General features: G+C 49.0%; 1 protein-coding gene across 1 annotated transcript; it reads left to right on the forward strand.

Annotated features, from left to right (window-relative positions):
* Window positions 1-24: 24 nt before the first annotated feature.
* On the forward strand, window positions 25-22,355 carry CINP (cyclin dependent kinase 2 interacting protein). The gene is made up of 5 exons (XM_026515268.4): window positions 25-123; window positions 11,491-11,659; window positions 13,829-13,958; window positions 20,524-20,653; window positions 21,879-22,355. Exons 1-5 carry the CDS (start codon window positions 117-119, stop codon window positions 22,079-22,081), a joined length of 639 nt encoding a protein of 212 aa, XP_026371053.2. The 5' UTR covers window positions 25-116; the 3' UTR covers window positions 22,082-22,355.
* The last annotated feature ends 4,075 nt before the right edge of the window (window positions 22,356-26,430 follow it).

A 26,430-nucleotide genomic window follows, 5' to 3' on the forward strand; every position in this document is an offset into this window, starting at 1 on the left:
GAGCGGCAGCGCCACAAGTGGCGGCTGGCCAGCTGAGCGGCGCGGAAGAGACGTCAGCGCGCTTCCGGCGGGCGTGGGCTGGACTTCGGGCTCCTTCCCGGGATATCTGCGGACGCATGGCAGGTGCGTGCGACGGGTCGGATCCCCGGGGCAGGTAGGGTGTGAGAGTGCGGGCTTGGCCTGCGGGCTGGGCGGGAGGCCGGAACTCCCGGCGCGAACTGGGGTCCCTGCCTTGGCCCAGCCCATCCCGCTAGCCTTGCGCAGGCTCGGCCGTCGGCCAGGGAGCCCGTCAGTTTGGCCGCGCCTCGGGTTTTTTCACGCGTAGAACGACTTGGATGGAGCGGAGTGTTCGCAGATCCTGACCCTCATTGTTATTGTCATTGTAAACTAGCATTAGCGGAGTACATTGGGCGCCAAGCCTTGCATGCCCAGCTCCTCCCAATACCTTTCCCTGAATCACCCTCAGGATTACCCGCCACAGAGCTTTTTGCTTGTAATAAAAGCTGTCATTCAGCGAGTGCTCACTGTGTGCCAAGTAGTGTCCCAAGTGCTTTATGTGGGTCAGCTCGTTTGAGCCTCACAGGGATCTCCTGTAGTAATGCGAACAGATTGGGAGCCGCGCCTCCGAAGGGATAAGTGAGGTGTAGCCACTGTGCCTAACCTCACTCTGCTCTGTGCTGTGACTCTGATACTGGGCTCTTTCCCTACTGGCCTGAGTTTCTTGAAGTTAGAACTGTGATTTTGGTTCCTAAATATGTGCTGGGTATGGAGCAGACAGAGAATGAATCCAATGGGGTCTTGCCCTCAAGGAGCCCCTACTGGAGGAAGGAAACCCTTCGAAGATTATAGTGCAGGGGGTAAGGACTATTTCTCCATTTAACACATTTTATTCAGCACCTCCTGTGTGCTGAGGTTAGGAGAGGAAACAAGACGTAGTCACTACTCAGGTGGACTTACAGTCTAGCAGGGAATTTAGACATTACACAAGCAAATATACCAGGCCAGTGAATGTCAGTGATAGCTGAAGAAGAGGTTGTTTCAGATCTAGTGCAATGCGTTCTAAACCAACCTGGGAAATCCAGGAAGATTTCCTTGTGGAAGGAGTGACTTTCTGAAAACCAAAATCAGATCATGTCAAAGCTTATTGCTTCCTTTCTACTGACTTGGAATAAATCTAAACTCTTTATCTTGGTCTGTAAGGTTCCGGTTGCTTGACTGCGCCCTCACCTATCCCCCCTCCCACCGCCATTCTATTCTAGATGGTGTGGGGTCATCAAGCACAAAGGTCAAGAAAGAATTCTTGGGATGTTGCATGGTGCAACTTAGTAAATTTATTTAAGTAGCATGGCAACCGGACCCATGGGCAGAAAGCGCTGCATTTTTGCTGTATGAAGCTGGTGGTTATATGCTTACTGGTCAAGAGGGAGGAGACACGCAGGGAGTGTTATATCATAAATGTTTCTCTGAATTTCTACTCCTTAAACTACTTTTGCAAGATTTCTCTGGTGCTTATCATTCAGTTCGATATTAACTATTGGTGAGATTTACAGGCAGTCATGAGACCCTTTAAGAATGTAGCAACCAGCACATATTTGATCCTTGTTGGAACTATGTAGGCTAACGGTCAGCCTTCCGGCCTAAAGGTGGACATTTTTCTGCTTCTATCCCTCATCATAGACACACTGGTCTTGCTTAGTTTTTCGGACTCACCAAGTTTATTCTCATATTAGGACCCTCTCATCATGCAGGTTCCAGCCTAAATGACATTTCTTCAGAGGTTCACTCTAACACAAAACCCCATTTTCTTTTCCACATGGCACTTACCACGATCTAAATTGATCATGGTCATCTGGTTGTCTATTATCCACCTCCTCTTTGGAAAGTAAATTCCATGAAAATGGTCCTGGTATGTCCCATTCAGTCACTTCATCCCCCATGCCTGGCATATTGTTGATTAGTTGTATAAGTAAAAAATGAAGGGATATTTGAATAAGCAGAGCCTTAAAGGATACTAGGAGTTAGCCAAGTGAGTGGGGACATACATGGACAGGAGAAACATTCTAGGTCAAAGTCAGAACGTGCACAGAGCCATCCCCAAGGCATAGAGAGCAAGCTGGGAGAAGCTGGAGAAGTGGTAGATGGGACTTGCATAACAGGCTGTGATTGTGGTTTATAATAAGCAAATATTTGGGGGCGCCTGGGTGGCACAGCGGTTAAGCGTCTGCCTTCGGCTCAGGGTGTGATCCCGGCGTTATGGGATCGAGCCCCACATCAGGCTCCTCTGCTATGAGCCTGCTTCTTCCTCTCCCACTCCCCCTGCTTGTGTTCCCTCTCTCGCTGGCTGTCTCTATCTCTGTCGAATAAATAAATAAAATCTTAAAAAAAAAAAAAAAGAAGTAAATATTTGGCCTTTGTCCTATCCTCGGCGGAGAGGTAAAACCCTATAGTACTTCCGAAGTGTGAGAGTGAGCAAGGTGTCTTTTTTTATGTTGATGAAGTGACTTTTGGGAAAGCCTCTAGGTAACCTTTGGATGGGGGCTGGTTCCCAAGCACACACACCAATCATGTGATTAAAGCGTTGGAACTTTCAGTCCCACCTACCTCCCTAGTGCCCCCCCCCGGGGGGGGAAGAGGGACTGGAGGTCGAATCAATGCGCAGTGCCCAGTGATTTAATCAACCAAGCCTATGTAATGAACCCTCCATAAAAGCCCACAAGGATGGAATTTGGGGAGCTCCAGGTCGGTGAACTCATGGAGATTTGAGGAGAGTAGTGTGCTCGGAGAGCATGGAGACTCCATACCCCTTTCCACATACCTTGCTCTGTGCATCTCTTCCATCTGGCTGTTTCTGATAGAAGAAAAAAATATATATGTATAATATGTATTTTATATATATATTTGCTCTCCAATTAAGACCATAAATTTGTTAACTTTAAACAGGAAATTTGGGACAGGCAAGCTACGGTGAACTCTGGCAAGTTGGAAGAGACAAAGGGAAGGTCAGCTTTCCTTAGGTTTTAGGAGGAAACTGGGGAGAGTTGTAAACAAAAGTGTATTACAGAATAAAAAAAGTTGGAGTTTGTAGTGGTTTCTGCACAGTGGTTTCTCCATTGGCTGCTGGCGATGGTTAGTGCATTATTGCTGGGGCGGGGAGGGCTCTTCCTTCCTTTCCTTACAAGCAGGAGATAAAATTGCTCTGTGAAGTCTGTCCTCCCTAGGTGAGATCAGACTTCTCTTCCTTACTCCTGCTGGTTGTGCGGGCTGCAGCAAGGGTGCGTGTGTGAGCGCCCTCCTCTCCAGGGCTTCCTGACTCCATTTTAAATGAAGTTTCCTTTATTTTCACATTTCTCCCTTGTGATCAAGGTCTTTGCTCAAAAACATCACCTTATCAAGAGTCAGGTTTTCTGCATTTAGTGGCTTTGTGCCTGGGTGCCAAAAAGGACCTTTCCTGGTTGTCCCGTCCCGTCAGAGGGAAAGTGCATAACTCGAGGAGACCATTGAGGCCACGTGTGAGTGACAAGAAGGGGTAGGAGGGAGACCTCAGCACTTCCCATCTAAAATCTCTATCTTGGGACGCTTGGGTGGCTCAGTCGGTTAAGCGTCTGCCTTTGGCTCAGGTCATGATACCAGGGTCCTGGGATCGAGTCCCACATCTGGCTCTCTCCTCAGCGGGGAGCCTGCTTCTCTCTCTGCCTCTGCTGCTCCCCCTGCTTGTGCTCTCTCCTCTCTCTCTCTCTCAAATAAATAAATAAGTAAAATCTTAAAAAAAATACAGAATTAAAAATAATATGACAAATCTAGTATGATGGTTCTAAACCAGGAGCTCAAACCTGAAGGTAACCAGCTAAATAGATCAAAAGACCAGGGGTCATTAGGTGAAATTTGTTGTAATCAAGTGCTCTTGTTCCCTGATCTTGTGTAAGTGGGTTTCTATCTCTCCAGAGGTATTTATCCAAGTGCAACGGGTGGTATTTGCTACTGCACAAATACCTCCTTGTTCAGCAAGTAGATTGTCCAAAACTCCTTTATGTTTTTTATTTTTATTTTTTAGATTTTATTTATTTATTTGGGGGGGCAGAGCAGGAGGGAGGGTCAGAGAGAAGCAGGCTCCCTGCTGAGCAGGGAGCCTGACATGTCATGGGCCTCGATCCCAGGACCCTGAGATCATGACCTGAGCTCAAAGGCAGACACTTAACCGACTGAGCCATCCAGGCACCCCTGTCTAAAACTCCTTTAGCCAACAGGTCACGTGATCATCATTGGGCTGCTCTTGCTTTGGCTGTGGAATCAGCTATCTCTCCTAATGTTAGGGAGAGATTTCTGATCATGTATTCATTAGCACTTACTCCGGCCCAAGAGGAAAAGCCTCCCTACAGAGGCAAACCAGGAGTCCTATATGCCCCCTGAAGTTCCTGGTTAAGAGAGCCGTGAAGGCCTAATGGGTCAGGCCAGCAGAGGACTCTGGTTTGTTATGAAAATTAACAATAAACAATAAACATTGACTTCCGCGCGTTGCCAACTGTTTAAGCATTCCTATGCCCATGGAAAATGCTGTCCCCTGTAAACAAAAATGAAACCGGGTGGTGCACAGGGGACTCCAGCTAAGGTCTGGTTATTGACAGATTTATTAACTGTAATTTCCTGATTGGCCTTTTCAAGCCAGGGTTTGGAGGAGTTGGGATGAAATTCTGTGACAGGCCATCCCTTCATTAAGGGGTCTTTCCTAAAAACTTTGCAAAGAGGCATAAACTTGTTTGTATTTCCCTTGGATACAAGGAGACAGATCACACTTACATAAGGAAAAGAATATGGGATTGTGCAATGGCAAAGATGGAGGAATTTAACTGAGCTAGTATGGTGACGACTGGGGAAAGGCTGAAACAAGTATGGGAACCCCCATAATAGCCTAACCCGATAGGTAACATCTGTAGGGTTGCGGTGTAATCAACAGTGGCATTTGGGACTACAAAGAAATTGGTTATAGGTAAGACCAAGGGGTCTCTGACATTGCGAACAGATCAGAGCTTCTGGTGACAGGTCCAATATTCAGAAAGCTTTCCTCCTTGTGTGGGGGATTGGGAAATGCAATTAGGGCACTGTCTTTCCAAGAGGGTGAGGGTGTCTGGGTGGCTCAGTCGGTTGGACATCCAACTCTTGGTTTTGGCTCAGGTCATGCTCTCCAGGTCATGAGATCAAACCCTGCAGGAGTCCAGTCCTGCCGGAGGCTCTTACTTCAACCTCTCTTCTTCTTCTCCTTCTCCTTCTATTTTTTTTTTTAGAGAGAGAGAACGAGTGCATGCACACAAGCAGTGGGGGAGGGAGGAGAGAATCTCAAGCAGGCTCCACACCCAGCATGGAACCCAACTCGGGCCCCTTCATGCTCTTTCTCTCTAATAGAAATAATAATAATAATAGCCAGAGCAGCTGATAGGAGTATACTACCTAATAAATTTTGGACAGAAGACCAATTTAAAATTTTTTCCCTGCTGGGTGCCTGGGTGGCTCAGTCAGTTAAATGTCTACCTTCAGCTCAGGTCATGATCCCAGGGTCCTGGAATCGAATCCTGCATCAGGCTCCTTGCTCAGCGGGGAGTCTGCTTCTCCCTCTCCCTCTGTCTCTTCCCCTGCCCCCAGCTTGTTCTCTCCCCGCCCTTCCCTCTCTCAAATAAATAAAATCTTTAGAAAATAAAAAAATAAAAAAATAAGTAAAATAAAATAAAATTAATTTCTCCCTGTTAAAAGGAGGAAGCCACATTGTTTCCATAACATTACAAAATTGTGAGCCACTCCTAAGGCATATGTGCTGGTAGCGTAAATGTCGGCATTTATGCCCTTGGCGAGCGTGCCCACCGTGTGGGGGTGTACAGCTCAGCTTGTTGGGGTGAGGTGGCCAAAGGTAAAGGTATCACTCATTCCTTCAGAGGGAGTTGCAAGTGCATATCCAGCACAACATTCACCATTTCCACCTCTTAAATAAAAACCATCCGAGAACCATGAGAAGTCAGCGTCATCCGAGGCTGTAAGTCATCGCAGAGGGAGTCAGGAGGGATCTGAGTCAGGCATGAGCAGGGAGGTGACTGCAGCAAGGCGTTCTGGGAGGAGTAGTTAGGAAGAGGATTTCGTAGGAGGAAGACGACTGGCTGGAGTGTGGTGGGTGTTCAGGAGGACCTCTACTGCACAGGGCACGGGGATGGCTACAGGGGTCCCAGGACTGTCTCCTCGCTGCCCTTAGCCGAAAGGGTGGTGGCAGGAATGGCTCTGAGGCAAGGTCCCTGGTGCCACATGGTGTGTTGTTGGCTGTAATGCCCTATGGGGTCGATGGTAATCCCGGTGTTTGGGGTGAGTAACCTCAGGGAATTCCCTACCTTTTCATATATAAATGGGAAAAAGGGAAGTTGCTAATTGGGATGGCCAAGGGCAGGGGGATTTATTAAGGTTTTTTTTTTTTTTAAGGTTTTATTTATTTGTTTGAGAGAGAGAGAGCATGAGTGGGGGGCAGAGGGAGAAGCAGACCCCCTGCTGCACAGGGAGTCTGCTTCAGGGCTCTATTCCAGGACCCTGAGATCATGACCTGAGTGGAAGTCAGATGCGTAACCAGCTGAGCCACCCAGGAGCCCCTCATCCTGGTCCTTTTAACTAGAAGATCCGCCCAGTAATGAACACAGAGTTCAAGGCTACCCAAGTAGATTCAGTGTTTAAAGGAAGACCAGAATTTTCTTTAAAAACAATTTGGAGGAGCACCTGGGTGGCTCAGTTGGTTAAGCATCCAACTTTTGATTTTGGCTCTGGTCACGATCTCAGGGTCATGAGATCAAGCCCTGCATCGGGTTTGTGCTGAGCGTGGAGCCTGCTTAAGATTCTTTCTCTCTCTCTTAAACAAACAAACAAACAATACAAACAATAATTAGGAGCCAACTATAATAATCATGCACGGGTTCGTCGGGCTTCTGGGTACAAGCCTGAATCTTAGTACGTTCAACAGGCTGTGGGAAAGCTCTAGGAATTGCCTGGTAAAGTCATTTAGCACCTGCAGGAGCTCGATCATATAGCAAGTCAGGGGATAGTACCCCATCTGTGGTTCTAGAGCTCTCTCCATGTAGCCGGCGTGCAGGAGTGCACGAGCACCTGGCTCTGGGGTCCCAAACACACCAGGCTTGGCCACTCACCGCTGACAAAATCCACAGGCAGAGAGGTGAGTGGTGGGGGCACAAGAAAGGAGTTTATTTCAGTGAGGCCGACACCGGGAGGACAGGGGACTAGCTTCTCAAAGACCATCTCCAAAATGCTGAAGATACTTCTAGGTTTATAGAAGGAGAATATGGGACGAAGGTGGGTGGGTGCGTGCAGGGGGCAGCAAAGGTCTGGTCTCGGGGGGGTCAGTCACGAGGGAGGGGTCTTGCTGGTTCAGCGCAGCCCTTGTTGCTTGAGGGGGCAGTTTTGGTTCCCCTCATGGGATGCTTTGCCAGTTGGCTCTTTTGCCTGAGTTAAGAGATAAGCTAAAAAGAAGAACTTAGTCATTTAGGAAGTACTGACTGAGGCCAGGATGGAGGCCTTTGACGTCTTCTCTCACCAGGATTATCCGAGTGGCAGAGTTCATCCAGTGCTGGGATGGGCCCTCGACAGCAAGCATGTGCAATAGCGGATGTGAATCTGAGAAACCCAGTTGATAAGTTTGAATCACCATCTTAAATTACTCAGCAAATCTGAGACTCCCAAATCTCACTTTGGGAAAGTCTTTGACTATAGCTCCTAATTCACCTGTAGTCCAGGGCACCCAAGAAATCAGGGTTTGGCATTGGGATCCTCAGAGGGTCTGACTTTAATGGGACAGGTTTTAATGGTTTGGGGAAAGGAAGGGAAGGTTGTTCAGAGAGAGGATCGAATGAGGAAGTGCAGGGTATAAAGGAAGTGGGGCCCTGCGGGAGGGAAAGGGGAAGGTGGTGGTGGGCTTTGCGTAAGATGGCAGTTGTGCGCCCTGAGACCAAGAGGACAGGAGGGGAGCAAGAGGCCTCAGATTTTTGTCTTCTTCTGATTGTTTGTTGCTTGATTAATTTGGGGATCAGTATTTGATAAAGAGGTGACTTGAGAGTCCTGAATCTGTTTAGAAACTTCCAGGTACCCATTAAATTGGGCATCCCATGGAGTCTGTTTAATTTTAGAGTCAGAGCTTTCTAATTAGGTTCTGAGGAAAGTTTGGGGGGGTCGAGAGTTCCCCATAATGGCCATTGAAGTTTACTCATCTCTGGTTAAGTTGGTCCATTTAGTCAAAATGTGTTCCCACCAACAGTTCACGAGGATTCCTTTTTCTCCACATCCTCATCAACGCCTGTTATTTCTTGTCTTCTCTTTCATTTTTTTAAATTTTTTATTTATTTGAGAGAGAGAAAGAAAGAGAGCAAGCATGAGCAGGGGAAGGGGCAGAGGGAAAGGGAGAAGCAGACTCTCCACTGAGCAGGGAGCCAGATGTGGGGCTCGATCCCAGGACCCTGGGATCATGACCTGAGCCAAAGGCAGACGCTTAACTGACTGAGCCACCTCGGCGCCCCTCTTGTCTTTTTCCATACTAGCCATTCTGACAAGTGTGAGGTGATATCTCATTGTGGTTTTTAATGTAGGAAAGACGTTAGGGTTGGAAGCCAATGGCCAAGAAAGAATTCTTGAAACATCTTTGGTGCAAAAAAGTGGTTTTATTAAAGCACAGGGACAGGACCCATGGGCAGAAAGTTGCACAGGGGTCGTGAGGAGTGGCCCATTATATACTTTCAAGTTGGGAGGGGGTTTGGGAGAGCATAAGTCTAAAGAATTTTGGAAGCAAGGTTTCCAGGACCTCGAGGGGGCTAGCTGTTGTTGGGAAAACGTCATTTATTACCGTCTAATAAAACCTTAGTCCTGAGACCCTTCAGATGTATACCGGTGGGCCATATGCTTGGGGGCTGATTGCCAACATGTATCTCGGGTTTAGAGATAAAAAAAATTTCTGCAGGAATTTTTATTTAAAGTAGACTTACAGGATCCTCAGGGGAGGGGGTCAGGCTAAGGTTGCCTTTTGCCCTTAGCGAGGTGTTAGCATTGAGGCAGCTGAGTTCCTGGAGGAATGTCACTCGGCCTATTTTAAGGGCTTGTCAATGGGTCGTAAGTAGTAAGGAAATTCAATAATTTTTCTTTTGCTTCTGTTTCCCACATCAGTTTTGATTGGCATTTCCCTGATGACCGGTGATGTTGAGCATCTCTTCCTGTGTCTGTTGGCCATCTGTTTGTCCTCTTTGGAAAAATGTCTATTCAGGTCCTCTGTCCATTTTTTGATTGGATTATTGTTTTTTTGGTGTTAGATTGCATAAGTTCTTTATAAGTCAGTCAGAGAAAAATAAATACCATATGATTCCATGCATATGTGTAATTTAAGAAGCAACAAAAAAGGAACAAAAAAGACTTAACTATAGAGAACACATCGATGGTTATGGGGGGAGGTGGGGGAACAGGTGATGAGGGTGAAGGAACACTTGTGATGAGCACTGGCCACGTATGGAAGTGTTGAATCACTATGTTGAACACCTGAAACCAATATAACACTGTGTGCTACTATCCTTGAATACAAATAAATAAGTAAATAATAATGCACATGAGGAGGGACCATAGCTTTTTAAAAAATATCTTTTATTTATTCCTTTTAAAGATTTATTTATTTGAGAGAGGGAGAGAGAAGGAGAGCACGAGAAGGGGGAGGGGCAGAGGGAGAAGCAGACTCCCTCTGAGTGGGGAGCCCGAAGCGGGACTCAATCCTGGGACCCTGGGATCATGACCTGAACCAAAGGCAGACGCCTAACCGACTGACCCACCCAGGTGCCCCAGGACCATAGCTTTTTTTTTTTTTTTTTTAAAGATTTTATTTATTCATTTGACAGAGATAAAGACAGCCAGCGAGAGAGGGACCACAGCAGGGGGAGTGGGAGAGGAAGAAGCAGGCTCCTAGCAGAGGAGCCTGATGTGGGGCTCGATCCCATAACGCCGGGATCACGCCCTGAGCCGAAGGCAGACGCTTAACCGCTGTGCCACCCAGGCGCCCCCAGGACCATAGCTTTTAAACATAAAACCAGATGGGGTCCCAGAAGGAAGACCCTCCTGAGAGAGTGTAGAGAATCAAAATCCCATTACTCAAAATCTGAGGTTCAGAAAATAAGCGAGTACTTTAAACAGATCCTGAGTAAAGTCGGGCGCTCCACCAAAGGGAGGGCTCAAAATCTGAGAGAGTCTCCAAAGGGGTGAGCACAAAGGCTCCACGAGGACACCTTGCTCAGGCCTGAGGTCGTCGTCCCCTGGAGTCCTCTCCTTCGGATCCCACTCTGACCACCAAGTAATGTCAACTTTAAACAGAGCAAAGAGGGGCACCTGGGTGGCTCAGTCGGTTAAGCATCTGCCTTCGGCTCAGGTCATGATCCCAGGTTCCTGGGATCGAGTCCCGTATCAGGCTCTCTGCTCAGCAGGGAGCCTGCTTCTCCCTCTCCCTCTGCTGCTCCCCCTGCTTGTGCTCTCTTGCTTGCTCTCTCTCAAATAAATAAATAAAATCTTTTTAAAAAATAAACAGAACAAAGAACATCTCTAAGTAAAAAAATGAGTTTGGGGCGCCTGGGTGGCTCAGTTGGTTAAGCATCTGCCTTCGGCTCAGGTCATGATCCCAGGTTCCTGGGATCGAGTCCCGTATCAGGCTCTCTGCTCAGCAGGGAGCCTGCTTCTCCCTCTCCCTCTGCTGCTCCCCCTGCTTGTGCTCTCTTCTTGCTCTCTCTCAAATAAATAAATAAAATCTTTTTAAAAAATAAACAGAACAAAGAACATCTCCAAGTAAAAAAATGAGTTTAGGGGCGCCTGGGTGGCTCAGTTGGTTAAGCGTCTGCCTTCAGCTCAGGTCATGATCCCGGGTCCTGGGATCGAGCCCGGCACTGGGCTCCCTGCCTAGCGGGAAGCCTACTTCTCCCTCTCCCACTCCGCCTGCTTGTGTTCCCTCTCTTGCTGTCTCTCTGTCAAATAAATGAATAAAATCTTTTTAAAAAATGAGTTTATTCAGGAATCACAGAGGCATTGCAATTCAGGACAATTTGCTATGATGAATGGCAGGCAAGTCGGAAGAGACAAAGGGAAGGTCAACTTTGATTGGGTTTTAGGGGGAAGTGGGGAGGTGTTGAACACATGTTCTGTGGAGAAGAACAAGAGTTTGAGGTTGTAGTGGTTTCTCATCGGCTGCAAGTGGTGGTTGGTGCATCGTCGCTGTAGCGGGGAGCGCTCTTCTTTTTCTTAAAAGCAGGAAATGAAATTCCTACATGAAAAATGTCCTCCCGTGTCATAATAATTCTTATCCTCCTCCTTCCTGCGGACTGTGCAGGCCGCAGCAAGTCATGTGTGCGTGAGAGCTGCCCTTTCAGCTCCATTTTAAATGAGGTTCCTTTTATTTATTTTCAGAAATTTCATAATCATTATGTTTCTTTGACTCCCTATCAGCAAACACTGTTGGAAGTACGACGCCCAGACAACCCGTCTTATCTGTCAGCGCGAGAAAAATTAAGGACAATGCAGCTGATTGGCATAATTTAATCCTGAAATGGGAAACCCTCAACGACACAGGTTTTGCTACTGCGAATAGTATTGCCAACCTGAAAATCAGGTTATGGTAAGTACGTATAGAGTTCCTCGTGCTCTAAGCCCTGCACCCGCAGTGATCAGGCGTAAGCCTCCTGGGGGTCTTAGCGTGGAAATGGTAGTCTTTATCCTCATGCGTAAATTACATTATATTGAGAAGAAGAGCAAGTGGTAAAATGATGTGTACAAGTATAAACTGTATATGTCCATTTTAAATACAAAATTATGCTACCTATTGTTCATGGTTATGTCTGTATATAGAATTAGAAAAATGGACTGGAAGGACACGGGCCCAGTCGTAAAGCTTGCACCTTTAGGATGGGTACAGTAGGACTTCGATTTCACAACGTTGTACTTTGTTTCTGTGCTGTTGGCATTGATAGAGCTTTTTCTTTAGTCTCCCTCCGTGTTCCTGGCCTACAGCTCCTAAACCCTTCTGACTTCCCAATGGATAAGAGCACGAGGAGCGTCCTCTGCTCTGATATCTGGTCTTTTGTCCCCAGAATGATCTAGGTGAACGGAGGGTCCTGTTATTCATACCATGTCCCTTCCAGCCACCCCTGAGTTCATGCTAAGGAGGTGACTTCTGGAAAGCCCCATGGGAACCAAGCAGGGGATTAGAGACCGTGCACTTTCAGCTCCCCCCCTCACCCCACCTCTCAGGGAGGGGAGAGGGGCTGGAGGTTGAATCAGTCACCAATGGCCAATGACTTAATCAATCATACCTACATAATGAAGCCTCTATAAAAGCCCAAAAGGATGGGGTTTGGAGAGCTTCTGGTTTGGTGAACAATAACACCTCTCCCTGCTGGAAGTGTGGCCCCAAACTGCACAGGGACCCAATCCCCTGTGCTCAGGACCCTTCCACACCTTGCCCTACGTACCTCTTCATCTGGCTGTTCCTTCGTATCCTTTCATATCCTTTCTAATAAACCAGCGATCTGGTAAGTTAACCATTTTCCTCAGTTCTGCGAGCTGCTCCAGCAAATCCTTCAAATCCAGGAGGGCAGCTCGTGGGAACCTCTTATTCACAGCCCGTTGGTCAGAAGCACAGCCAACACCTTGGACTTGCAGGTAGTGTCTGGAGTTGAGCGGGGCAGTCCTGTGGGGCCGAACATTGACCTGTGGGATCGGAGGCTGTCTCTGGTAGGTAGTGTCTGCGTAGAGTTGACGTGTGGGACACCCTGCTGCTGGCCACACTGTGAGATTTGCTTGGTGTGGAGAAACCCACTTCCTACCTTTGGTGACCGGGTGTCTGAAGTAAGGTGGGGGATGGAGAGTATTTTTCCTTAGCAATTTCTTTTTTTAAGGTGTTTTAATTATTTATTTATTTGAAAGAGAGAGAGAGAGAGAGCACAAGCTGGGGGAGGGGTAGAGAGAGGGAGAAGCAGACTCCCTGCTGAGCTGGGAGCCCGACATGGGGCTCAATCCCAGGACCCCAGGGTTATGACCTGAGCCAAAAGCAGATGCTTAACTGACTGAGCCACCCAGGTACCCCCCCGCCCCCTACCCTTAGCAATTTCTTTAAAAAAGACAAAGGAGTCCTGAGAAAACCTGTTAGCGGTTGCCAATTCTGATTGGAAGGTTCGCTTCATTATTCTTCACACTTTCCTGTAGGTATAGTTTCTTATTCTCAAAGTTACCATTCTGTGTTCCTATGTCATTGTCCATAAGCCAGAGTCGAGAGTGTCCACTGCTGCCTCCGGTTCTGGCCTGTTCCCGCCGCACATCACGTGCCACTGGCCCTCTGCTGCCTCTCCCTGCCGAGGCCCGTTCAGCAAGAGACAGTTCTTCGCCTGCCTGCATAAGGAGCTCTCTGATACTGTCTGTTCTCTTTTTATGTTCAGTTTTTCCCTAACATGTGACCACACTAGATTAATTTCATGCCCCACAGGCCACAGGCTTTGCTTACCGCACAATTCCCGGACGGTGAACTCTGGGGAAATGGTCACGTCTCGTTCATCTTTGTATGCCCAGCACGGAGCCCCAGACCAAGGACGCTACGGGGCTGCCTCCAGCTGACCCCCTCTGGTGCAGAGCTGGTGGACGTGTTCATTGTGCTTGTAAATAATAAGCAATCATATGTTACAACTACACGAAGTAACACCTGGGCCAAATGCCTGACACCGTTGTGTGGAAATTGCTCTTTCTAGGGTCTTCCATAATGAACTTTGTTCCCACTCTTTTCCATTTTGTCCAGCAGTGAAGATGAGACAGAGTTACAGGGCAGCAGCCCAGCTTCCAGGGAAGGTGCAGACAAGACGCTTCCAGAATATAGCAAGGAGCTAGAGATGCTGTGCGAGGAGCTGCAGACCACCTTCGATGCTTTGGTGAGATCCGGAGCCCCTGGCCACCTGTGCTCGCAGTCACTGAACCCCGGGGATGTACTTGGGACTTTCTCGGCACTCAGCAGGTGTCGACACTGTGGGAGACACTCTCCCCCAGACACTTGCCTTTTCCTCCTCAGCCTCCTCCACTTGCCCCCTAAATCTCGATGCTCCCCAGGATGCTGTCCTAGACCTTTGTTCTTTCTGCCCCCTGTGATGTCTGGGTCCATCTCACCCCCTCTGAGGGCTCCACGTAGTAAATATTTTGGGCTTTGTGGCACCTACCGTGCCTTGTCACCATGCGGCTCCACCGTGTAGCAAGCCAGCGATGATACAGAAGTGAATGGCATCATCGCTGGGGTGCAGGAGTGGACGAGCACCTGGCTCTGGGGTCCCAAACACAGGCCAGGCCGCTCACCGCTGACAAAATCCACAGGCAGAGAGGTGAGTGGTGGGGACACAAGAAAGGAGTTTATTTCAGTGAGGCTGACATTGGGAGGACAGTGGACTAGCGTCTCAAAGACCATATCCAAAGTGCTGGAAAGAGGGGCGCCTGGGTGGCGCAGTCGTTAAAGCGTCTGCCTTCGGCTCAGGGCGTGATCCTGGCGTACCGGGATCGAGTCCCACATCAGGCTCCTCCGCTAGGAGCCTGCTTCTTCCTCTCCCACTCCCCCTGCTGTGTTCCCTCTCTCACTGGCTGTCTCTCTGTGTCAAATAAATAAATAAAAATCTTAAAAAAAAAAAAACAAAAAAAAACAAAGTGCTGGAAAGATGTGCAGGTTTAGGTAAGGAGAATGTGGGATGAATCTTGGTGGGTACTTGCAGGTGGGCGGTAAAAGGTCGATCGTGGTCGTCGGGGGAGTCATGCAGGGTCTTGCTGGCCCCGGGGCAGTTGTCATTGCTTGAGGGGGTAGTTCTGGTTCCTGTCACGGGATGTCCAAATGGATGTAGTTCAGGTTTCTGTCAGCGTGGCTGTGTTCCAATAAAACTTTATTTATGGACACTGAAATTTTAATATCATGTAATTTTCATGTGCTGTAGAATATTCTTTTTACATTTTCTTTGAACCATTTCAGAAGGTGAAACCCAGTCTGAGCTGCTGGACCATACCAACATAGCGTGTGGGCTGGATTTGGCCTGTGGGCCCTGGTCTAGCACACGAGAGATGTTCTCAATGTCTAATGAACTAATGACCTGGTTGCAGTACTCACTGCACCTGCCACCAAACATAGACTTAGCTCCTCATCTCTTTGCTGGGCACATACTCGAACTTGGGTAGCTAAAACTTACCCATGAACATAGAAAATCTTTACCTTTTAACCTTTTCTGATGGAAATGTTTCTGATATTTAATATGATTTCTTGTCTGTTAAACAGACTATGTGAGGTGTAATTGTATTTCTTCAGGATACCACTTGTTCAAATTTAGGATTCCAGCTATGTTAAAGCTGACTATTGGTTTAAAAGAATTTTCCAGGAAAGAAACACTACCCTTTTTTTTTTTTTTAAAGTAGGCTCCATGCCCAGTGTTGAGCCCAATGCAGGGCCTGACCTCACAACCATGAGATCAAGACCTGAGCTGAGATCAAGAGTCAGATGCTTAACTGACTGAGCCACCCAGGTGCCCCAACCTACCCTTTACAACATCACATTAACTGTAAGATGCATTGTGGTTTCAGAAACACTAAAATGAGAAAATAAGTGGTTGAGGACATATTAGTAATTTGGCCTTTTCTTTATGATCGAAATCAGTACTGTCTTTGGGATATTTAGAGTGCCTATGGGGCTAAATAGCAAACAGTCTCCTCTAAATAAGCGATAAGGTTTTTGTAATCATCCTGTTTTGTGCTCTGCCTTCCCTTTGTCTTGGGGTTGTGCTGTGGTGAGAAGCATTTGCGCTCCGTGTGCTGCTCGAGCAGGTAACAAGACAGGTATCAGTGACTTCGAGTTGACCCCCATACACAGGAAAGAAGGAGAATAAAGGGTGTGGGCCACGTGAGATCCGCTTTCTTCATTTGTCTCCACGTTCGTGACTGTGTCTCTGGCAGGCAAGGTCTGGACACGGAGCTCCTGGCCAGCAGGGAGTGGACACGGGCCAAAGAAGCGACTAAAATTGACAAATCTAAGTTATGGAAAACTGCCCAGTTGTTTTGTTTTCTTTTTCCCAAATTAACCCATTTGATCATGGCAAATAGTTTTGTTTTGGGCACTTGTGTGACACAGTTGGTTAAGCAACCAACTCTTGGTTTTGGCTCAGGTCATGATCTCAGGGTCGTGAGATCAAGCCCCATGTCCAGCTCCACGCTCAGGGTGGAGTCCGCTTAAGATTCTCTATCTCCCTCTGCCTCTCCCCCATGTGCGTTCTCTCCCTCCCTCTCTCTCCCCCCCCAATAAATAAATAAATCTTTTAAAAATATATACTTTTGTTTGAACAAAAAAGCAGGTGCACATATTTTCCTAAAAGAAAAGAAACCGGGTGGCTGAGTTCCAGTATTAAAATAATTTGAATAGCCAGAAGCTAACACACGCAGAGCTCAGCGCACTGCTCCCCAGCCCTCGCTGCCTCGCTGTGCGTGGTTCTGACGGGCCTCCACCTCCCGTCCGGGCCTCTTCATCCTTTGCTGCCTTCCAGGGTAAAGCCTGTCACAGAATCTCAAAGCTCTGTTAGAATGAGAAACATTTTCAACACATACTCATGTGACTTTTATAAAATGTAAAAAAGTCTGAAAGGATTTTGTTTCTAAATGTCACTTGGCTCTTGGTAGCTCACACGTTCTCATTTGTAACTGTGGACGTAGGCCCATCAGGGAAAAGTTTCAGAGGGTAGGCTGACGGGGAAGAGGGGGTGTGCATTTCATTTCAGGCACCCAGGAGTGATTGATTGGTTTTGCATGTCTGTCCTAGGTTCTCCCCGTTCTTAAGTGGCAGGCTGGTACCCTGGGACTCCTTCCTCAGCCCCACTGACCTGCACTGAGGAGGGACAGCGTGGGAAGATGTTAGCAGGGAGAGTCAAAGTCCAGAAAACCCAGCCAGCAGGCTTGATGGACTGAGCAGCAGCAGAGGAAACGTGGGGCACCTGTCCTTGGTCCCTCTGACCCAGAGCACAGGCCCAGGGTGAGGTAGGCCGGGGAAAGTAGCCGCTGGATTGTAGGTGACCGTATGCTCTGGTCAGCAGAGTTCCCAAGATCTTCAGATAAAGCCTGGGCTGTGTCGATGACAGCCAACAAAATGATGGCCCCACCCATCAACACAGACAGCGTGGGGACCTGAGGGGGACAGGCCTTATCAGAGGGAAGTAATTAGAGGAACTGGAGGTTTAGCTCAGAAAAGGGGGAACCAGTAGGCAAAACAGCCGCCATCACAGCCAAAAGGCTGTCCCAAGAACAGGAAATGGTCCACTGGTTTTCTGAGGCCTCTGAGGGGACAAGTGAGGCCGCTGGTACTGGCAGAAACTTTGGCTCCCACCAGAGAACAGTGTGGCAAGTCCTGTCCGGAGCTGGAAGGAGCTCCCAGAGAGCTGGTGTGGCCCATGGCAGGAAATGTGCCCCCAAAAGGCTGGATGATTACCCGGTGGGTTTATCACAAAGATCACGGAGGAATTAACTCCTGTGGGACTGCATCGGTGTACACACGTTCCATCCATTCTTGGGGCTACCTCACGATTTGTATTAATCCCATCCTGTTATTTACTTAACATTTTTCTGTCATACAATTAAAATCACGTTATACACACATTAGCTGAATATTGCTTCCCTGCCAAAAGTCTTTGAGCCTGGGGCTGACTCCCTTTTTCCTAAGAAGGGAAGTTTCATTTCTTTCAAAGGCACGTATGAGTGGGAGGGAGAGGCACATGGGCCCGAGGCTAGTAACCCAAGTTGGAAGACAGCACGAATCGTGTGGCACAGGGTTTCTAATGCCACGGCCCAGTGGCTCTGGGAAGATGCAGGTGCCCTGGTCTCTACGGTCTCCCCAAGCCACTGTATCCTGCTCCAGTGAATTTATTCTCTGCATATTTTATGAACACTTGAGTTTTTAGGATAGTGTCTGATACACAGGAAGGTTGAGCGGGTAGCACGGAGAGTGCGCGTAAACTATCCCCAGCCTGCACCCCATTTCAGACATTACTGTCCTATGTATCACAAACACGTATGCCACGTTTGTCATAATTTGTGGGCCAGTATTGATATGCTGCTATTGAAAGAAGGCTGTAGTCTAGTCACATTTCCTTCCTTTCTCCCTCATGCCCTCTCTCCACCCCGGACCCCACAGTGAATGTAGTCATCATGTCTGCTCAGGCTCCTCGTGGCCGCCACAGCCTCACAGACATCCCTTTTTTTTTTATAACAGTGACAGTTTTGAGGATGGGTCAGGCATTTTGCAGCTGTCCCTCACTTGGGCTCTGTCTGATGACTTTCTCATGATTTGGCCGGGCTTGTGGGTTTTTCGGGGGAGGCCGCAGAGACGAGGTCTCATTACATCCTGTCAAAGGCGTGGACTGTGACCACGCCGTATCACTCTGGGTGTTGACCTTGACCACCTGGCTGGACCTGACCTTGACCTGTTGTCAGGTTTCTCTGTAAAAGGTACTCCTTTCCCGCTGTCCGCACAGCCCGTGCTGGAGGAGTGGGAAGTCCTGTCCCACCGCCTTGAGGGCGGAGTGTGTGCCGAGCTTATGTCTGTCTTCCCCCACCCGTGCGTTACTGGGCCGTGCATTGCTGGCAGCGCGGACTCCTGGCTGTGTGTTCCCCACTTCGGGTTGTATATAATCCAGTACCGCTGTATTTTGTTCCTCCAATTGTTCCTGCTTTGGCCATTATGAGCTCCGTTGGCTGTCCCTTGGACATGCTTCCATCAGTGTGAGTTTTGCTTTTGGGTTTTTTTTTTTAACACATCCTTACTTTCTAGCATTACAAGATGTTCTAGGCCCATCCTGTGTATTTCCTGCCTCGGATCAGCCATTTCTCCAAGGAGCCTTGGTTACTCTTACTGGAGGATGGTTTTAGAAACCAAGATCTGGGTGCCGCCGTCAGGCACTGAAATCCTCTGCTCCAAAGAATTTATTCTTTGTTGAAGTGGTTTGGAAACAAGTTCTCATTCTATGTTCAAAACCAAAAGTTGATGTTATAAGGCTTTTCATATTATCATTTTCTTGTTTTCCAGCTTTTAGAGAGAATGGTTTCCCAGACTTGGCTTTAAGTGTCTCTAATGAACTTGACCTTGGCAGGGGGCTTTGGGGCACCTCTTTCCCCAACCTGGATGAACATTTTGCAGTTTGGTCTGGGGAGGAGGCATACTGAGGGTGAGCTGGGAGTGTGGGCCGCCATTCATCCCCTGTGGGTTCAGGGCTGCCCACTGGGCATAACCTTGGGCTCTGCTGATGAGCAAGTTGTACTTGGCACCGCAGGCCTGTGTCAGGCCTCCAGGATTTTCCTTGTTCTACTGATCATTTATAAGGTTTTCTTTGAATTAGGTGGCAGGATGCAGAGAACATGGGATGGCATGCTGAGAGACGTAGGGTCAGGAAGCATGGTGTGGGGTACTGGCTTTGACCTTCCCTAGATCAGCAGCCCTGAGAATTGGCCCGGCTGTATTACAGAAATGCTGAGTCCTACCTCTTGGGGTTGGGCCAAGTGAAACATCGAACCGAAAAAGATTGGGGAAAGGAGTGTAGTCCCTTAAAAATCAATGTTAGCTAACCTTGGTGCACACCACATCTGGCGTAATTGGAAAGTGGCTGAAGGACCGAGTGTAAGGAATTCAGATTTTGACAGTTTATAGATCTCTCTTTAACCCCCGTGTGCATGGGTTAAGTATACGTAGGGGTTAGAAATGTCTTAATGGGTCTGTGCTGCTTAAATCTGAAATCTTACTTGGCCCCTTTATTTAACAAACCCTCTATAGCTCCAACTAGGTACCTCAGGAGTACTTAGTCCTTCTCACCGCCACGGAAGCACTTCGTCGGAGCGGGCCGTGCTGGCTCCTCTCCGCAGTGGGCATGGTGCCGTGTGCCCTGCAGGGTTTGCGGGCCTCCCGCAGAGCTCACCCTACCCTGAGGCGTCGTCACCTCCGTTCTCCCCACGTCCTGTGTGAAGTGTGGAGGGCTGCCTTTCATGACTACCGTTTTACAGACAAGGAAACCGAGCCTCAAGGTTTCAGCAAACTCAGAGGCAGCTAGTAAATTTTTATTAAAGTTAGCAATGAACTCATTTAATACCCTTCCTCCTCTCATTCCGTAAAAGCAGAGCCTGCCTTGCGATTGCTCCAGGTCTGTGGGGCTAAGAAATTAGTGCCTTCGGAAATCTTAGGGAAGCTGGACTCAGCAAGCTTTCTCTTTCCAGCCCTGGAAACCCAGGGGTTATTTCTGAGGTAATGCAAATGAATGAGATCGTAGCCACTGTCTGCCTCTGTCTCCCTGGAAATGCACTGCGTGTGGAGGGAACAGTGTTGGTATTGGACTTCCGGTCTCAACAGACTTCTCCCTCTTAGCTTCGAAACCCTACAGTTACGGAATCTGAGACTGGAGTGGATTTCCAATAAGGTTCTCATATTCCCAATTAATATCTTTTTAGGCCAAAATACAGATGAAAATGGAAAAGCTGTCCTCGACCACCAAGGGGGTTTGTGAGCTAGAGAACTACCGTTGTGCGGACGGGAGGCCTCGGCCTCCCCTGTTTCACACGTGGCCCACAACCCATTTCTGTGAGTAGTTCTCTCTGCATCGATTCTCAGGAGTAGAAATTATGAGAGCATTTGCGTTCTTTAGATCTGGTAGTTGAAGAAGCTGACAGGCTTTGAAATTCAATTCGTGAGGATCCATTGGAAGGGAAGGGGATTGAGGGGCATCTTAAAATGGGCCTTTCTTCTTGGCTCTAATAATCAGCAAAGAATATTAAATGTAATTTGAGACACAGGAAGCAAGGTGCCCTTATTATCCTTTAAAACCAAGTGGTCGGGGCGCCCAGCTGGCTCAGTCCATAGAGCCAGCAGCTCTCGATCTTGGGGTCGTGAGTTTCAGCCCCACGTTGGGCATGGAGCTTACTTAATAAAAAAAATAAATTACCTTAAAAAAAAATGGGTAGAGTGAATTCCACCTCCTCTGCAGAGGCAGAATTTTTTTTCTTTTTCAGAAAGATAGGTTTTGGGGCAGCGGGGTGGCTCAGGCGGTTGAACATCTGACTCTGATTTCAGCTCAGATCTCGATCTCAGGGTTATGAGTTCAAGCCCGGAATTGAAAAAGAAAGATAAACTGAGGTCATTTCAGCCAAGCCCTCAGAAGAAGAGTACTGGGAACATGGAATCCATTTACTTAAGTAAGTTCTACAAGATCAGGATTACCTTTTTTTTTTTTTTAAGATTTATTTATTTTAGAGAGAAAGCGAGCATGCACGTGAGAGCAGGGGGAGGAGCAGAGGGAGAGAGAGAGAAGCAAACTCCCTGCTGACTCCAGAGCCTGACATCGAGCCCCTGAGATCGTGACCTCAGCTGAAATCAAGAGTTGGATGCTTAACCGGCTGAGCCACCCGGGCGCCCCTCAGTTACCTTTAGCTCTGTTAGTTCAAAAGAAGGGCCTAGCTATTTGATGCCAATTTGAGACCTCACTTTTAAATAAGGAAGAAAAGGGTAAAGCCATTTGATGGAATGTGTTACTGGAATATTGTCGGTTTGAGGTGACTCTACTGTTTATAATCATCTCGGGACTGAAGAGTTGAGCGGAGAAGGCTGTACTTACTTATTAATTTCAAGACACTGTCATGCCGTCTAATCCGGCTGATCTGCACGAGCCAGAGTGATCCATACCACCTGGTCCTTCTTCAGCCGCGCTATGGCTGAGTCCAGTTGTCATGGAGCGCTTCAGGGTGGCGCCCCACCGCAGGCAGGAGCGGCTCTGTGAATTCGTGCTACTAAAGGGAGACGTCTGTTGCAGATGAGGTCTCCCGCAAGCTGTCCGACATGTACCGGAAGGAGCTTCTCCTGAAGCGCACAGTCACGGAGGAGCTTGCACACGCCGCAGACCGCGACCTCGCCCTGAGCTACTTGTCCATGTGGCTGCACCAGCCCTATGTGGAGACCGACAGCAAGCTGCTGCTGGAAAGTATGCTGCTCGAAACGGGGCACCGGGCATTGTGACCTCCCGGCACAGCCTCACCTGAGCCCCCAGGCTCTGGACCACCGGCTACCTCTGTGGCTCCCATGGTGGACTGTCTCATGTAAGACTCAGCGCTGCGGTGTGGCCACCCACTGACCTGAGTGTCTTCCAGACTGGATCACTTCAGCAGCTCCCCGTGGCCTCTCCAGACACCGTGCTGGTGGGAGCCGTCCGCCGCACAGCGTCACCTGCACCTGTTGTGAACCTGTCACCCCAGAGGACTTCTACATGAAATAAAGGAGTTCCTCAACAGAATGATGGAGTGATCTTGTTTTTGTAAATTAGCTGTATTTATATAACACTTATGTAGAAAACGCCTGGTTTCGTATTTTTACTTTATACCTATCTATTACTTAAATATTTATGATACCACATTAGTTTTGTAATTACAACGAATGTTTAGAATACCAGAGTTAACTGAATAATGAAGACTGGCATCATGAAAACTACCCACAAACACGGCCTGTATCTGCAGACTGAGATGTGACAGGCCACGTGATTGTTCAGGCACAAGTGCTAGATCTGACAACATTTGCAACCAAATCCTGGGGGCTCTAGCCTGCCATTTGCTTCCCAGAGACAGAAATGTAAGGAACTTCATGCTACAGCATGACTGGGACACGGGACACGGGACATCGCTTCATCTGACTGAAGCTCAGCGTCCCAGAAACAGGGGAAGAGAGAAACTATTCCAATAAAGACTGTGCGCGACAGGGATTCGGTTCGGGGGAAAGTGAGCCTACCTCGCTGTGCAGACTGACACCTCAAAAGCACCGAAAGGCAGCATTTCTTAGTATCTCCTTCCTCTGTCCCCGTGGCACTTAACTGATATCTAACTCCCGTAAAAGCTGCCCTCAGACGTGTCGCAGCCAGGAAGCCACGTGGTTAGCATGTGGCAGAAAGGGTGTTGTGCTCCAGGCCGCCCTGCCCGGCTGGCTGTTGTCATGAGCCAGAGGAGGTGGACGGGACAGGCCCCCAGGTCCACTGGCAGTTTTATGTTTCGGGTGTACTTAAAAAATAAGTGCTCTTCAGGGCGCCCGGCTGGCTCAGTCTGTGAGTGTGACTCTTGATCTCCGGGTTTTAAGTTCAGGACCCACGTTGGGTGTAGAGCTTACTTTAAAAAAAAAAAAAGTGAACGACTTAATACCGTGAGCAGGCCTTTCTAGGACATTCCATGGGTTCTTGACGCCTCAACCCAGACACTCAAGTGGCCCAGGGGAGCTAATGGAAAGGGGTGATATTGCAAAGGACAAACAGACACAAAAGAGCTAAGTGACAAATTATCCGGTGGGATTGGTCCAGAGATCCCTCATGAAATGGAAGAGGCATCAGATTAAAGGGTGACCCCTTTGGTGGCTGAATTTGCTGAGTTCTGTGCTCACGAGGCAACAATGAAATCTCCAGAGAGCAGACAGACTTTTTTTTTTTTTTATATAATGATTTTTTATTATATTATGTTAGTCACCATACAGTACATCCCCGGTTTTCGATGTAAGGCTCGATGATTCATTAGTTGTGTATAACACCCAGTGCACCATGCAATACGTGCCCTCCACACTACCCATCACCGGTCTATCCCACTCCCCCACCCCCCTCCCCTCTGTAGCCCTCAGTTTGTTTCTCATAGTCCACAGTCTCTCATGTTTCATTCCCCCTTCTGATTACCCCCCCTTTCTTTATCCCTTTCTTCCCCTACTGATCATTCTAGTTCTTATGTTCCATAGATGAGAGAAATCATATGATAGTTGTCTTTCTCTGCTTGACTTATTTCACTAAGCATTATCTCCTCCAGTGCCGTCCATGTTGTAGCAAATGTTGAGAACTCATTCTTTCTGATTGCTGAGTAATATTCCATTGTATATATGGACCACAACTTCTTAATCCAGTCATCTGTTGCAGGGCATCTCGGCTCCTTCCACGATTTAGCTATTGTGGACATTGCTGCTATGAACATTGGGGTGCATATGGCCCTTCTCTTCACTACGAGCAGACAGACTTCTAAACCTAGGAGACGGTTCCCACGGTTCTCCACCTTTGGGTATCTTGCCAAAATAGACAGCCAAGGAGTATGCAGAGGGCAAGTCCATAAAAACAGAACAGGACTGGGGAAGAGCTTCAGGATGAATTCACGATAAGCACATCCCATTAAAGCTAAAAGAAGAGGGGAAACAAACATTCTCCAGGAAACACAAAAGCGTATACAAAAGCATCAAAGTAGTCCCCACATACCGCCCGGCTCAGCTCTGGATAACATTTACATGTGGTAAATAACGTGACCCAAAAGTTGATCAGCCATCCGTGCTGTTCACCAGATATTCCTAGAGTCCTGCCTTTGTGGCCCATGAAAGCCTGCCCTCCTGGTTCCCTTGCTGCTGGGGCAGACCACGTGGCAGGTGCTGGCCACGGAAGGACAGCCGTCTCCTCCATTCCCTCCGTCTGGGTGGGCCCCCGGCAGGGTCTGAGACGTGGCCACCCCGCTGGGTCCCCGGCCCGGCTGTGATGAGGCAGCACCGTCCTGCCAGCCTGTGAGGGCGCGTTGCATGAGCAGGAGACCTGCACCTCTGTTGTTCGAAGCTGTTCTAGAGCTGTTACTCCTGCCTCTCCAGACCGACCCACAGCAGTTTTAACCGTTCTGGGAGAAGGGGTTTGGCAGAGACCACTGGCGGTCCTTCAGTGTTTCTTCTTGGCTTCGTTTGAGTTTTAGCTGGCGCATGGCTACCGGTTTAGTAGGGTTCAGAACCTTCTTTGCCGCCAGCTGTGGCCACGTGACTGAGATGTGTGGGAGAACTTTGGTTCTCCAAAGTTATGTGTGCCCGTCCTGCTCCCCACGTGAAGGCAGACGGAGTGGACACGTGAGGGTGATGAGCCTCCTAAGGCCTCTGGGAAAGCCCCCCCCAAGGGGTGAGGAAGCCCCCTGGTCTGGGCCACCTCTGGAGCAAAGCCACTCGAGTTCCCGAGTGCCTTCCAGCTCACGTTTTCACTTGGGAGGTGCTGTCGTCTCCCTAAGTCCCCGCCAGATTCACGTGTTGAAACCCTAACCCCCGGAGGAGGTGATAAATGACAGGGTGGCCTGTGGGAGGTGCTCCGGCCATAAGGGCGCAGCCCCACGCGTGGGATCCGTGCGCCTATGAAAGAGGCTCCAGAGGCTCCCGCGCCGGCGGGGACACAGGGAGCCCTCACCCGGCCGTGCTGGCGCCACGAGCTCCAGCCTCCGGCGTCCGGCACTACTGTGCCTGAGCTTCCCGGTCTGAGCCGTTTCCTTCCAGCGGAACGGACGGACGGAGACGGAGACGAGGGAGAAACAATGCCAGCTTGCTCAAGTCGCTGACCCCGCCGCCTGTCGCGGCGGCCCGCTGATAGCCGAGCAGGGGAAGGTCGGCAGGAGTGCCTGGGAGGCGGTGATGGGGCGGGCACGGGTGCCTCCAGCGTCCACGAGCCAGCGCGTGATGCCTAAGCCTAGAACATCGAGACGCGACGGTACGAGCCTGCTGCCTGACGACCTCGACTGAAATGCCAAAGAGCCAGCGACCAGAGCTGGAGGCGGCCACCGCGGGAGGAGGTTGGAGGAAAACGGCGAGACGACGATGTGCTGTGATGGAGGCGTCAGCTCACACGACGCCCGCGAGCCTGGCGCCGCGGGTCCGAGCAGCAAATCGACACGGAGAGAACAGGAAGGGGAGGGGCTGCTTTCTCTTTAAAAAATAAGTCTCAGAGAACTGGCACTTTAAACTCCATGCGTGTATAATTTTGTTAGAAACAAAAAACAAATGGCAGAAAAGCAAGCAAGCCGCCAAGCGAACGCAACCCCAAGGCGGTTCTCTCCGGGAGGAACCACGGCTCCCGCGGTCGGAGTCCGCAGCACAGCCGCACGCTCAGCAACGAGCAGTGGTCATCCCTCACCTGGAGCGTTAAATCCTGACTCCATACCAACCTGTGATACAGGGACCCTCGTTGGGGGAGCCGGGAGGCGTGCAAGCCGTGTCCCGGGTCTCACGGTGCCATCGGACACGAATAAATCGAGAAAGCTGTGAGACGGACATAACTTGGGACACACGGAGGTTAAATCACCAAGAGGGAGAAAGTGCTCGCCTTGGCCGAGGGGCTGAGGGGCAGAGGGCTGAGGTCGGGCCACCTGTGCTTGGCACAGGCCTTCCGGTGGCTTTTGGCATTTCAAACTATGTGCTTATTATTCCCTAGATGAAAATAGACATTATTCTTTAAAATGTAGGCCTCAGAGGACATTAAAAACAGGCTCCCCCTTGGCCTTGCTTCTGGTTCAGCGCTCCCCACTCCCGTGACCACTGGGGAGGCCAACGTGGATGAGCCTGAC

Source organism: Ursus arctos, unplaced genomic scaffold, assembly GCF_023065955.2.
Source record: "Ursus arctos isolate Adak ecotype North America unplaced genomic scaffold, UrsArc2.0 scaffold_25, whole genome shotgun sequence".
Lineage (NCBI taxonomy): Eukaryota > Metazoa > Chordata > Mammalia > Carnivora > Ursidae > Ursus > Ursus arctos.

Coding starts and splice junctions, on each gene's coding strand:
- CINP (XM_026515268.4), top strand. Junction 13,959..20,523: donor AGACCACCTTCGATGCTTTG/GTGAGATCCGGA, acceptor ATATCTTTTTAG/GCCAAAATACAGATGAAAAT. Junction 20,654..21,878: donor GTGGCCCACAACCCATTTCT/GTGAGTAGTTCT, acceptor CGTCTGTTGCAG/ATGAGGTCTCCCGCAAGCTG.